General features: G+C 50.3%; 2 protein-coding genes across 2 annotated transcripts in view; one reads left to right on the top strand and one right to left on the bottom strand.

Moving 5' to 3' along the window:
• Positions 1-7684, bottom strand: part of GEN1 (GEN1 Holliday junction 5' flap endonuclease) — a 44597-nt gene extending 36913 nt beyond the window's left edge. The window contains exons 1-3 of the mRNA XM_040430972.1: positions 7414-7684; positions 3296-3485; positions 1183-1369 (exon numbers count right to left, since the gene is read on the bottom strand). Of these exons, the coding sequence (XP_040286906.1) occupies positions 1183-1369; positions 3296-3456 (348 nt within the window). The 5' untranslated portion in view covers positions 3457-3485; positions 7414-7684. The remainder of the gene's footprint in view (positions 1-1182; positions 1370-3295; positions 3486-7413) is intronic.
• Positions 7685-8089: 405 nt separating this feature from the next.
• Positions 8090-13329, top strand: part of SMC6 (structural maintenance of chromosomes 6) — a 69729-nt gene continuing 64489 nt past the window's right edge. Inside the window, exons 1-2 of the mRNA XM_040427361.1 lie at positions 8090-8203; positions 9933-10078. Of these exons, the coding sequence (XP_040283295.1) occupies positions 9968-10078 (111 nt within the window). The 5' untranslated portion in view covers positions 8090-8203; positions 9933-9967. The remainder of the gene's footprint in view (positions 8204-9932; positions 10079-13329) is intronic.

The following is a 13329-nucleotide window of genomic DNA, read 5'->3' as shown; positions in this document are numbered from 1 at the left end:
TTCTAATCCTGAACAACCCCTTTAATAACAATACCAAGAGTTTCCCCCCCAATAACAACGTCATCAAAATACTCAAATAATGCCGCCATAGCCATCACAGCTCTCCCTGTATATAGTATTACCACCCATACACCAGCAGCAGTGCCTACTGCACCATGCAAACAATAGTGTCAGCCGAGTGCCCCTTATAAAGAGCCGTTCATAGATAATGCTGCTGGTACAGTGCAGTGGTATAACCTGTGGTGGTCTGGGGCATCAATGTGGTTATCAAGATGGTCAGGATGCCAGGGAGTATCATGCATAGGTCTCGTTAATTAGAATGGGACCCGGCACGAAATTTGTTGAGTGTTGGACAGCTGCCTCGACAACCTGACCACTCTGTGTGCTGTTGTGTATGCCTCACAGTCCTTTTAATGGCTACATCCACGGTGGTCTAGGGTGGTGAAGTGGTAGGAATAATGTAAAAAGTGGTTACGAGAAAGGAAAAAAATAAATGTAAAAATACTCAAGGTCAATGCACAGAATCTAGAGCAGTGATCTCTGACCTGTGACCCTCCAGAATTTAGGGGTGGGCGATATGGCCTAAAATCTATATTGCGATATAATTTGAAGCATGTGCGATATATATTGCGATATATTATTTTCTTCTGTATGTATACAAAAAATACAAATTACAAAACTGCCATCAGACATGTCCCCCAGAGCCAGTGCCATCAGCCCCAAGGCATTTGCCATGCCCTTGTCCCCCAGAGCCAGTGCCATCAGCCCCCCTTCCCCCCCAGAATAATCGCAGTCCGCAGGTGCCGCGTCCTCTTCCCAGCATGCATTGGGCGGGACCTGACGTCACACAGCGGGCTGACGCTGTGTGCACGCCAGGCCCTGGCCACTCCAGTACAGCGCGGTGCGGAGTCGGGAGCCACGGAGCTGTGAGAAGCTTCTTCAATTCACTAACGCTCCGTGGTCATATCGCGGTCCGGCTATATATGCGATATGGACAAAATCTGTATCGTTGCACAGATTCATATCGTGCATATCGCATATATAGCCCACCCCTACTCCAGATGCTGCAAAACTACAACTCCCAGCATGGTCTGGGCAGCCAACATCTAGAAGGATGGAGACCACTGGTCTAGAGGAATCCTTGACTTTCATGAGCACATCTAATGGCTGATGGACACTTACCTCTTTCAGAACTGACTTGAAGTAGGAGCGTCCTGGTCTTGCAGGGGCGATTTTCTTCGAGGCGCCGTACCTCATCTTATTCCTCTTGTTCATGGTGTCCGCTTTAACCTTCGGAGCTTCGCCCTCAGTGACAAACACCAACTTCACACCCATTGAATTCAATGAGGAGACGCGGAAGAAAAGGTTCCTGGGGAAAAACACAATACGATATGGGTCCCAATTACAGAAAACCGAAGAGCCTTACCACCAACCGCTCCCCTGCTTACAGGGAACAATAGACGGAGCATTCCCATCTTAGACCTTTATCAGCAGTATTAGGTCTGATCGGTGAGGGTCTCAGAGGTGGGACTAGAGGTCCCCCGACCCTCCATTTAGGCAGTAAACAGAGAGGTGGTCAGGAGGTATGGAAGCGATATAGCACACCACGACCAAGATGCCCCCTCACCAGTTGGGGTAGATTTTTCAAAATGGGTGTAAAGGAAAAATGGCTTAGTTGCCCATAGCAACCAATCAGATTCCACCTTTCATTTTCCAGAGCTCCTTTGGAAAATGAACGGTGGATTCTGATTGGTTGCTATGGGCAACTAAGCCACTTTTCCTTTACACCCATTTTGATAAATCTCCAATCTGCAGAGATATTGGTAGCACATCGCTATGGCAAGCCACTAATGGCCAGGAGGAGGGGGTCTGACCAATGTGACCCCCCACCGCCAATCAATTATGGAGTATAATGGCTGAACATGTGGCAAGTCAGAGATTAGTGGTCAGACGCCCCTTCCCCATCAGACTTTACTGGCAGATCCGAGCGTATTCATTGCACACGTCCGCAAGTGCGGACCCATTCATTCTCTATGGGCTCTCCGCATCCGTATTTCCAGAGTGTGGCCCCGATCTTCCGGTCCGCGGCTCCCGAAAAAAATAGAACATGTCCTATTCTTGTCCGCAATTATATTTTCCTCTTTGCTTTCAATCAATGGGAACTTTCATTGTTAACTGCAAGAAGATAAGGATATGGCTACACTGGCCGGAGTCAGGATAGTAGTTTAGCACTGATCCCATAGAAATTAATGGGATCGCAACGCGTCTCGCCTGTTTGCGGTGACCCTGACACGCTAGTGGCAAAAAATCCAGCAGTGTTCAGTGAGTCATGATGCCCCTGCGAGCCTGGCTGCGACCAGCGACTCTGTAGCCTTAAAGGGGTATTCCCATCTTGGACATTGGGGGAGGGGGCATTTCTCTAGGATATGCCCCTAACGCCTGAGAGGTGCGAGTCCCAGAGGTGGACACTCGGGCCCGCGCTTGGCTGTTTTCGGAAGTCCCATGGAAATGAATGGGAAGCGCACTGCACAAGCGCGGCCACTGCTCCGTTCACTTCTATCGGACACCAGAGAGATCAAAGCCAACGCTCGGCTATTTTCTGCAGTCCCATTAAAATTTTATGGAGGGCGGCCGTGCGCCCTCTGGCACTTTGCGGGCTCCGTTCTAAGTATGGGTGCAGGTCCCACTACGTTACCGCTGCTCAATTCAAATGGGAAGCACGGCCCCCTGTTCCCGTGATTGGTGGTGGTCCGCTGGGACTGTGGATAGGGGATAAGTTGTCCTCTTGGGACAACCCCTTTAGGCTATTTTCACATTTGCGGCAGTGTGATCCGGCGGGCAGTTCGGTCGTCGGAACTGCCCGCCGGATCCGCCGATCTGGATGTGACTGAAAGCATTTGTGAGACGGATCCGTCTTGTATCTTTTTTCACATTTTTACCGGAAGGACGGATCCGGCATTCCGGTATTTTGAATGCCAGATCCGACACGAATACATTCCTATGGGGGAAAAATGCCGGATCCGGCATTCAGGCAAGTCTTCAGTTTTTTTCGCCGGAGATAAAACCGTAGCATGCTGCGGTTTTATCTTTTGCCTGATCAGTCAAAACGACTGAACTGAAGACATCCTGATGCATCCTGAGCGGATTACTCTCCATTCAGAATGCATGGGGATATGCCTGATCAGTTCTTTTCTGGTATAGAGCCCCTGTGACGGAACTATATGCCGGAAAAGAAAAACGCTAGTGTGAAAGTACCCTTAAGGCTTCTGGATCTGTCTCCTGTTAGGACACTCACCTGAGATGAGGTTTGGCTACAACGCCGACCATTTGCTTCACAGATTGCGCTTCACAAACCCAAATGCTCAAATCCACAGCGAGGGTCTTCCCAGCGAGACTCTGTAACGGGACGTGCTTCTTCACTGGCTCCAGGATCGGCCACAGCTCGTGGACCCCCATGGTGCTTCGCTACATCCACACCCGGTCCCCTAAACATGAAGAGCACCGAGTATCAGACTGTGAACCCAGAAGAGCGACATTACGGAGCAGAACCCCGCTCACACTGAAAAATGGTTCTATTGTGGCCAGACTTTTTAACCCTTTAAGGGGGGGGGGTCTTCCGAGATTTTTAGACTGATGACCTATCCTCTGGATCGGTAAGGATCCGACACCCGGGATCCCCGCTAATCAGCTGTTTGAGAAAGCACCGGTGCTCGCAGTAGCGCCACAACCTTCTCTCAGCTCACCACCGTACATTGTATAGCGGTTGTGCTTTGTTTCGCATCTCAGCCCCATTCATTGAGCTGCGCCGACGTCACATTCATCGTCACATGGGCTAGGAAAAGGCGTCTTCTCAAACAGCTGATCGGTGGAGGTCCTGGGTGTCGGACCCCAGATACTGATGACTTATCCTGAGGGTAGGTCATCAGTTAAATATCCCAGAAAACCTATTTAAAGTGCACCTGTCCAAAGAGGCCCACATTACCCTACAATCTAGTGGATGCCGAGAGTATTTCTACTGCAGAAAATCGGCACCGTGCCGTGGATCTCCGTCACTGGGCCTCATTCACCGGAAGTGTCCTTTAGGCTAGGGCCACACCGCGACATGTATTGTAATCATAGTCTATGGCGTTGCGCTGCGACTGTGAAGTAGCAAAAAACCCATTCAAATTGGTCGTGTCGCAGTATGACGCAGCGCGACACCACAGACTCTCTTTACAATACATGTTGCAATGTAGTTGTACCTTTTTTGTCACCGTGCAGCCTCCCATTGAAAGCAATAGGACGTGGATACTGTGCCGTGTGAGAACAGAGACTTGGGGAGATCTACGGCAAAATCCACAGCGGACTTCTCCACTGTATGTTCAGCCACGTGTGGAGGGACCTTCAGGTAAAACAGTGACCAAAAAAACGCATGTATTACAAGAGGACTGTGCCATTGAAACAGCTGTGGATTGCACCTCTCACCCGTCCGTGTCCAAATCCGTGAAAAGGTGGTCAGTGATGGCTCCATGAAGTATCCGTGTGCGGTCGGTGTGTACTTTTTTTTTTGCTGTCCATGCGTCATCCGTGTTTCACGGACACTGTGCAGCTGAAAATTAACTTTAAAAGCATTTCTTCCTAATCCTCCGTGAAATACGGATGAAAGACGAATAACATCCATGTTGCATCCGTGGTTTTCACGGACCCATAGACCATAATAGAGCACGCCTCTGTGCTAACGGACAAAACAAAGCATGCATCCGTGCTAAAACACGGATGTGTGAATACACACATTAAAACGAATGGGTACACGTGCTGTCCGCGGAGAACACGTACAGCACACGTCCGTGAATCACTGACCTGTGAATGAGGCTTGAGAAAGGGAGAAATCCGCAGTATAAGGCCTCGTTCACAATTCCGTTTTTCACGGACGTGTGCTTTCTACATTTTCTGTGGACAGCACACCTACCCGATTGATTTAAATGTGTCTGTTCACCTGGACATCCACTACTGACCCGTGACCAAGCACGCCTATTGAAAGTCTACGGGTCCGTGAAAATCACTGACACACATTCGTGTTGCGTCCGTTTTTCAATATAGACTAATAGGAGATTCTTTGGAAATTAATTTTCAGCTGTGCAACATCAGTGAATTATGGATGACACATGGATGGTAAAAAACGGACACGCGGATCCTTCACGGACATCTTCAAGGATGAGACACGTACGCTTTTTTTTTCCACTGATGTGACACCAACAGGGAAATGTAATCGAGGCCTAAATTGACATGCTGCAGATTTCACATCTCGACTGCAGGTCAGTTTAGTGGATGAGATTCCTTAAAATCCTGTCCACTTTGCTGGGACGGTAAAAGTGTAACGCCCCAGCGTGGCATTACCAGTCCTACGCCCTGCTTCTATCTGTGTAAGCGCATATCACATCATCTATGCATTTATTTCCAGGTCCTGTATAATGTGCATATCTATTTCTATGCAACTGGTTATGTTCACGTGTAATGTGCCTGGTTCACCAGCAGGTGGCAGCAAACATGGCAGAGCTACAGGTTCCATTCCATTCTAACCCCCTCTGTGCAGGAGTGGGCGAGTCCCACTTCCTGCAGGAAGGGTGGGGACCAGTTAAGCTGCAGTCTAGCTTACCCCCTGCTAGGGGAAGGAAGCAAGTGCTGGGCACGTTACTGCGGGACGTGCCCATGTCCAAGCCAGCTAGAGCACCTTCAGCTCAGCTGGACATGGAGGCCAAAGCTTAGAGCCTCAGAAGCCAGGAAGAAAGTTCCCTGGTATAACTTAAGAGACAGACTACAGAGAGAAGTTGCAGTATACAGCTAATTAGCGGAGTCATACAGTTATCCTGTAAGCACAGCAGAGCCAGAGAGCAACAGATGTAGCAGAGTTGAGTTTGCCTGCCAGAGTTTTGATGCTAAAGCCTGCTGGGACCAAGACAAAGTTTGAAGATAGTTTCTGATGATCGTTTTCCAAAGTAAAGCTGCTATTCAACTTCATCACAAGGTCTGGACTCAATTCTACAAACGCCTCAACTATACCCCCCTATTTGCTGCTTCGGAGCCAACGCCTGGGGTTCAGTCATATCCAGGTAGGAGCACCGTGACAGAAAACATTGAGGGACATTTTGGGCCACCCTATACCACTGGCCCATTCCTACACCTGGGTACTCGGGTCATCTTTAGGGTCCCAGGAAGCGGCCCGTGGCACAAGGCTGTAGATCTGTAGCACGAAAATCCAGGATGGCAAATCCAAAGTGCATCCTCCATGTGTGAACATACCGTACTGTCAATCTGCCAAACATCTGTCTAGATGTAGAAACTATACAGGAAGGGAAGGAGGGGGGTGCAGCTGCAGATTTTCTCTCTATTGGGAAAATGTCTAAAAACTGGGACATAAAACTGGAGAATGGGAGCGGCACTGCAATCACCAGCTCTGTATACTACATAATGGACATGGCTGCCTCGTGCCAGAGCTACTTCCAAACAGCTGATCGGTGGGTGGAGGTGCAGGATGCAGGACCCCAGCCCATCTGATATGCATCCTACAGATAGCTCATCAATGGTGAAATCTGGTAGAACCCCTTTCAGGCGAGCGGGTGTCACGCTGCGGACTCGCAGCACCCGTCCTGACCTCCCAGCACTGCCGGGGTCACATATCATTATATTGATTTATGATGCTATGTAACCCTGAAAGGTCTGGAATGTACTGGCTGTCAGTGTTATCCAATACATTCCAGAACTGTAAGGGTTACATAGCATCAAAAATCAATATAGTGTTATTTGACCCCGGGCAGTGCTGGGAGGTCAGGACGGGTGCTGCGCTCTAAGTACGCAGCGTGACACCCGCTTGTCTGAAAGGGGCCTTAAAGGGGTTAGAGCATCAACAACATCCCCTTTTATATTACAGCCGATTTTCGCAGGGAAAGCTTTCTCTCCATTTATGCTCTTAAAGGTCCCACGCAGGAATCCCCTATAACATCACTATGAAAGCAGTTATCTACATAAGACAACCCCTTTAACATTTTTAAATGTGGGGAAAGGATGCAGGCAATCTGCCATATTGGAATACCTGCAACAGAGGGGAGGGGGAAGGAGTATTGGGGTCTCTGGGATTATCCAAAAACTGAAGAATGGACCCCTGGGCTCTGGACACCCTTAGGGTTATCAGATGACTCCTCTGCTTAAAAAAAAGTAATAGTTCTAATAATCAGACTGTATTAGGAAATTGCTACTTATGCAATTTCCCCAAGGGAGGAGCTTCACTCAGGGTCTTCATAGAGTGACTTTTATAAATGCTCCTTCTTCTGTACAGGAATAATAAATGCCTGGATAATTAATATGCAAATGAGCCCCTGAAGAATAATACCATCAGCGCTTAGTAGCCCCCACTCCTCAGCAATGCCATGGTCTCACCTGGTAATGACACAGTGTGAGCCCTACAGCTGTCCTCCGCCCGTCCCCGGCATTGTCATCACCGTGCACACACCATTTCCCGCCTACTAACTTGAATTGTAAAGCTCCTATCACAAAGCAGCTCGACTTCCGGCAGACGTCACATGACAGGAATGACGTAACGTGAAACTGCTCTATTAGATTCCTATGGTTCACCCTCCTGCTGAGATATGTATGTATAAGCAGGACTGTGCAGACTGCAGTCATCAGCAGGCATGACTCCATCCATCTATCTATCCCATAATGATCTGTCTGTCATATATCTAATCTACACCCCCCCCCCCCCCCCAAAAAAAAAAAACGTATTATTGGGGGCAAGGGAACCGGTGTCAGCAACCTTCGGCACTCCAGCTGTGGTGAAACTACAACTCCCAGCATGCTCAGTTCAGTTCTATGGGAATACCGAGAATATCCAAGCAAGTGTGCATGCTGGGAGATGTAGTTACTAGTTTCACCACGGAGGTTGCTAACCCCATTGCCTAGAATGTACGGGCTCAGTTCCTCCAGGTGAAGCACTAGGACTCCAGAAACATGTCTCCCGGTTCTGGGGACACGTAGAGACCGCAGGGTTCACCCTCTAGCGACTGGACACTGCCTGGCAGCGCTGATGACGTGCTTCCGGCTGATTGGCGGCTGAGGGTGGGCGGGGCTTGGTCTCCCGCGGTCTGTGGCAAGTTTTGGAGTTGCTGTGGAGCCGCGGCGGTCGCGTGTGACGGTGACAGACGGCGGCGCCCTGGAGCCGGAAGTGGAGGTGAGCGGTCCCCCGGGCTGCTGCTCGTTATAGCGGAGGCAGCCCCGGCTTATGTTATAACGGGAAAGGCGGGTTTCCGTCATCTGCGGGGACCCCAGACCGAGCGTTACCGGCCCCACAGACCTGAATGGAAACCGATCAAGAAACGCGCGACCGCCTCTCTCCACACTTTATCAACCTCTCTGCTTGCTGTCAGTGAATGGAAACCTTCACTGTTGACATCCGCAGACTGAACATCAGGGTCACAGTGACTTGTGCAAGCTTTGGGTCCAAATAAGGTTTCAATTCACTGACAGGCAAGCAGAGCTGTGGAAAATGGAAACACAAATAATATAAGAAAACTGCGGAACTTTCAATGTTATAAAGAACAAACCTCCTTATTAGATTTTTATCTGTGCCCCAAAATATGTTAAAAAAAAAAAACTTTCCCCGCCCCATTGCCCACCGCTGTCATTCTGGCCCCGCCTCCCCATACGATGCCCGCTGAGTCAGTCACTGGGCGCACTGGTCACCCACTTCAATGATTGCCTAGTTTTATTCAATTTTTGAAATGATTTTTAACCCATTGTGTGCCATATATGGAAAAATTTAATACTAATGGAAAACCCCTTTAAAAAGAAAAAAAAAAGAACTGTATGGGCTGTAGCTCCTGAGCATCCCGGGCAGGGGTGAAGCTGGACAACAGGCTGCTACGGTAAGACCTGAGGGGTCTGGGAGTTTGAAGAAAGTCGCCAATCCCTTTAAGAAGCTTGTCCTTACATTACATTGAACCGCCCCTTTAAGTCCGCTCCTGCCATGTAATGTTCGCAGAGGTTCTGGGCGCTGAGATGCCGGTTTCCTTGACTGCAGCAGATTCGGAGCCTTGTTAGAGGTCAGGTGATGCTGGGAGTTGTAGTTTTGCAGCAGTGTGGTGGGCGCTGGTTTCGTGCTATCTGACGTACTACTGCCAGGGCTACAAGAAAAATACCGCCCTGGAGACTGGGTCTTCCTCCCTGCATTTGGCAGCTGGGTGGCGCTGTCACCGATGACACCATGTGGTCACAGCGAGCGCCTGCAGCAGCCATCATTTACTACATGCACCGCAAAAGCAGCCGCTACAGACATTAAACTGACCCACAGGGGCCTAAATACTGTCATTGTGGCCTCTGCTGTGCCGCCGGCAGGGGTCCCATCCAGTAGAAACGTAGATAGATGCCGCACAGCAGACTGCATAGCCCAGTGTGAAAAGAGCCTATGGAATGAGGTGTAGCTGCCAGCAGAGGGCGCTGTGTGGGAGCGGAGTGTACGCTGTCTGGCGGGGGGGAGTCGGAGACCCTGTTTAATGGGGACCCTGCTGCTCTCTCTACTAGAGAGAAAGGGGAGGGAAGACAATCTACTGGTACTGGGGCTGTTATGGGCAGGATGAGGAACCTGGGTTCTGCTGCTAGTACTAGGGGGGGATGAAGATCTACTAGTACAGGGACGTTGTGGGTAGGACCTGCAGCTGGGGGAAGGGGGCGCTGCTGAGACACGTGGCAGGATTACACTTCCTACTTGCATAGCGCTCGCCGCTTGCTTTATTCACCAGTGTTCAGAACCGGTCCGGCAGGTAGGAGGTACATGAAGGCTTCCTTTCATTTTGGATCTGATGCTGTGTTTGAGAAAAGTGCGTATGGCGCGTGCTTGCGAGCTGGCCTGTACCCAGGAGGAAGCCGTCGGCAGTAACCCCTTGTGCTCTTATCATTTGCAGATATTTTTATAGCCGTTTTTATTGCTAAATGAGCAATGGTGAAAAGAAAGGAGTCGAGTCACCCCCAGGGTACGCCCGGGAAGAAAGCGCGAGTGGACGATGAGCGGGAAGGCCGGACCTCCGCTGTGAACGGTGGATCTCAGTCCGTAAGTACCGGCCCTCGTGTTACATGCTTTCTCCTTACCTAATTTTATAAACAGCCTGCCGGAATTGACCGGATGCGCCCTAGTTGGATAATGGCGCGCACGGCCAGATCCTTATTGGCTGCTTTCCGGTTTTGGACAGACAAAAATGGTGTGCGCCCATTCGAAAGCCAGCGTTTCACCTGAAGGCAGCCAGAATACCATTATAGTCATTGGGGATCCGGCCATGTGCGGCGTTATCTGGCTAGGCCGGATCCATTTAAAGGAACAGCCTGCTGGATTTGTAGATGCATCTGTGACCGGATTCTCTCCTCACATGTCGGGCTTAGTCCATTCTTGAACTTCTCGTTGTTTTTATGTAGAATCCTGCATTGAGCCAATTAGGGTTGTTGCAGGTATCGAAATTTTGATACCCAATCGATACTTTTGTCCCAGTATTGATACGATACCGGGATTTAAACTTTTTCGATACTCTGCGCAGTCTAGTATCTCTGAACATGAGCGCACTGCTGTCGGCGCGCTCATGTTCCCTCAGCAGCACGGGGAGAAGGAAGCTGTCCTCCCTCCTCCCTCTCCTGTGCTGCCACTGCCACCAATGAGAAGAGAGGGGCGGAGGAGGGGCGGGCGCACTGCGCCAATGATACAGCTTTTCCTACACAGAGCGGCGCCCAGCGATGTCCCAGCACTCACCATTATTCCTGGGCGCCGCTCCGTTCGCCCGCTGTGCCCCATTACTGTCTCCTCTCCTGTTCCACATGCTGATTACTATCGGAGCGATGGGGAGGAGACATCAGCTTCTCTAGTGGGCGTTCCTTCTTCCTGCGCTGCGATTGGACAGCGCTACAGCCAGGGAGAAGGAACGCCCACTAGTGAAGCTGATGTCTCCTCCCCATTACTCCGATAATAATTCGCATATGGAGCAGTAATGGGGCACAGCAGGCGAACGGAGAGGCGCCCAGGAATAATGGTGAGTGCTGGGACATCGCTGGGCGCCGCTCTGTGTAGCCTAATACTTAAAGTCTGGACCCAGGAAAAGTAGACTTTAACACATAACACAGGAGGCGGGTGCCGGGAGCAGAATCGCATTGCCGGCACCCTGCCCCTGAGAGGGAGCTGCGATCAGCGGCAGTTAACCCCTCAGGTGTGGCACCTGAGGGGTTAACTGCCGCTGATCTGCCAGTACCTGCCTCTAGTATTAAGGGGTAATTATCATTGGTGGTGCAGTGTGCCCCCCCTCAACCCTCCATCCCATTAAAATCATCTGTGGCACAGTGCGCCGGCCGCTCTCAACCTCCCAGTATTAAAAACATTGGTGGCAGTGGCCACAGGGTCCTCTCCCCTCCCCCTCATTGGTGGTGCAGTGGTAGCTTCTGATCGGAGCCCCAGCAGTGTAAGCCTGGGGCTCCGATCGGTTACCATGGCAGCCAGGACGCTACTCAAACCCTGGCTGCCATGGTAACATCCCTGATGCTGTGTGCACAGAGCAGCAGGAACAGTGTGAAGTCCAATTCACCCTGATAGAGATCTATCAGACACGATCTCCTCCTCCGACTGGCCCTGTCAGCATTTCAAAAATCGCGCGCCTGTGTTGATTCGGCGCAGGCGGTCTGAGATAAGGAGGCTCGCCTCCTCAGCACTCCCTCAGTGCGCCTGCGCTGATGACGTCTTCTCTTTCAGTGACGTCATCGCCGCAGGCGCACTGAGGGAGTTCTGAGGAGGCGAGCCTCCTTATCTCAGAGCGCCTGCGCCGAATCGACACAGGCGCGCGATTTTTGAAATGCTGACAGGGCCAGTCGGAGGAGGAGATCGCGGCTGGCCCTGTCAATCAACAGGAGGAGGGGGCGGTTTTTTGCGGCTGCTACCAGCAAGTAGACGCCCTACTTGCTGGTAGACAGGTAATTAGCATATTATAAAAGTAAGTTTTTTGACATATTTACTGAACGAAAATGATTAATAACATAATGTATAGATATATCGCAGTATAGGGATTATAAGTATACAAAAAAAAAGTGAGTTTAGTGGGGTGACAGAAGCCCTTTAAATAAAAAGTGTAAAAAAAAGAAAAAGGAACCCCCCCCCCACCAAAATATTAAGTATGAATCACCCCCTTTTCCTAATTTCACATATAAAATGTATAAATAATAAACATATCGCCACGTCAGAAAAGTCCAAACTATTAAAATATAAAAAAAATCTATGCGGTGAACGCCGGAACAGAAAAAATAAATAAAAACTGCGCGATTCGCCATTTTTAAAAATGCGGAATGCACGTGGCTTTTTTGGTTTATTTATTCGCGTAGTATCGAGTATCGCAATACTTTTTCATGGTATCGAAACCGAATCAAAAATTTGGTATCGCAACAACTCTAGAGCCAATACTCTTTTACTCCTCCTGGAAACAAATGAATAAAGTGACAGCCCTGCATTGCCAGGCCCTTTGTCAATAAGACGCGTCCCTAGCACTGACTGGTAACATGCTGCAGATTCTAAAGGCTATGGACACCTTTCGAGGCATTTTTTTAAAATTGTATTTTACTTATTTTGAGCTAAAAATATTTTTTTCCCACGCCTCCATAGAGGCACCACCTGGAGGTACCCCGCCTCCATAGAGGCACCACCTGGAGGTACCCCGCCTCCATAGAGGCACCACCTGGAGGTACCCCGCCTCCATAGAGGCACCACCTGGAGGTACCCCGCCTCCATAGAGGCACCACCTGGAGGTACCCCGCCTCCATAGAGGCACCACCTGGAGGTACCCCGCCTCCATAGAGGCACCACCTGGAGGTACCCCGCCTCCATAGAGGCACCACCTGGAGGTACCCCGCCTCCATAGAGGCACCACCTGGAGGTACCCCGCCTTCTCAGGGACAGGAGACAACTGTGAGATCAGCAGTTAAAACCCCCTCCCTCTTACCTTCTCCAGGTGTTTCCTGTCCCTTTTCAAGGCCGGAGGTGGATCAGCGCAGGGCCTTTAGGTTTGTTCTCCCGGCTTAGTCCGGAGGGCCGCTGCAGGGGTGGAATCGCTGCTCCCACCTCTTTGTGTAAGTCCAGGGTGCGCTAGCTACCCGGGCTTCGGCTCTCTGTAACGCATCATTTAACAGGCCCATGGGATAATCCCTAGCCAATAGGCGGTTTTCTAGATCTAAGGACTGGTTCCATAAGGCCCCTTTCACACGGGTGACAATTCCGCGCGGGTGCAATGTGAACGCATTGCACCCGCACTGAATCCGGACCCATTCACTTCAATGGGGCTG

Source organism: Bufo bufo, chromosome 4 (genome assembly GCF_905171765.1).
Source record: "Bufo bufo chromosome 4, aBufBuf1.1, whole genome shotgun sequence".
In the NCBI taxonomy this organism is placed as follows: Eukaryota; Metazoa; Chordata; class Amphibia; order Anura; family Bufonidae; genus Bufo; species Bufo bufo.
This window is presented reverse-complemented; position numbering and strand designations above follow the sequence as displayed.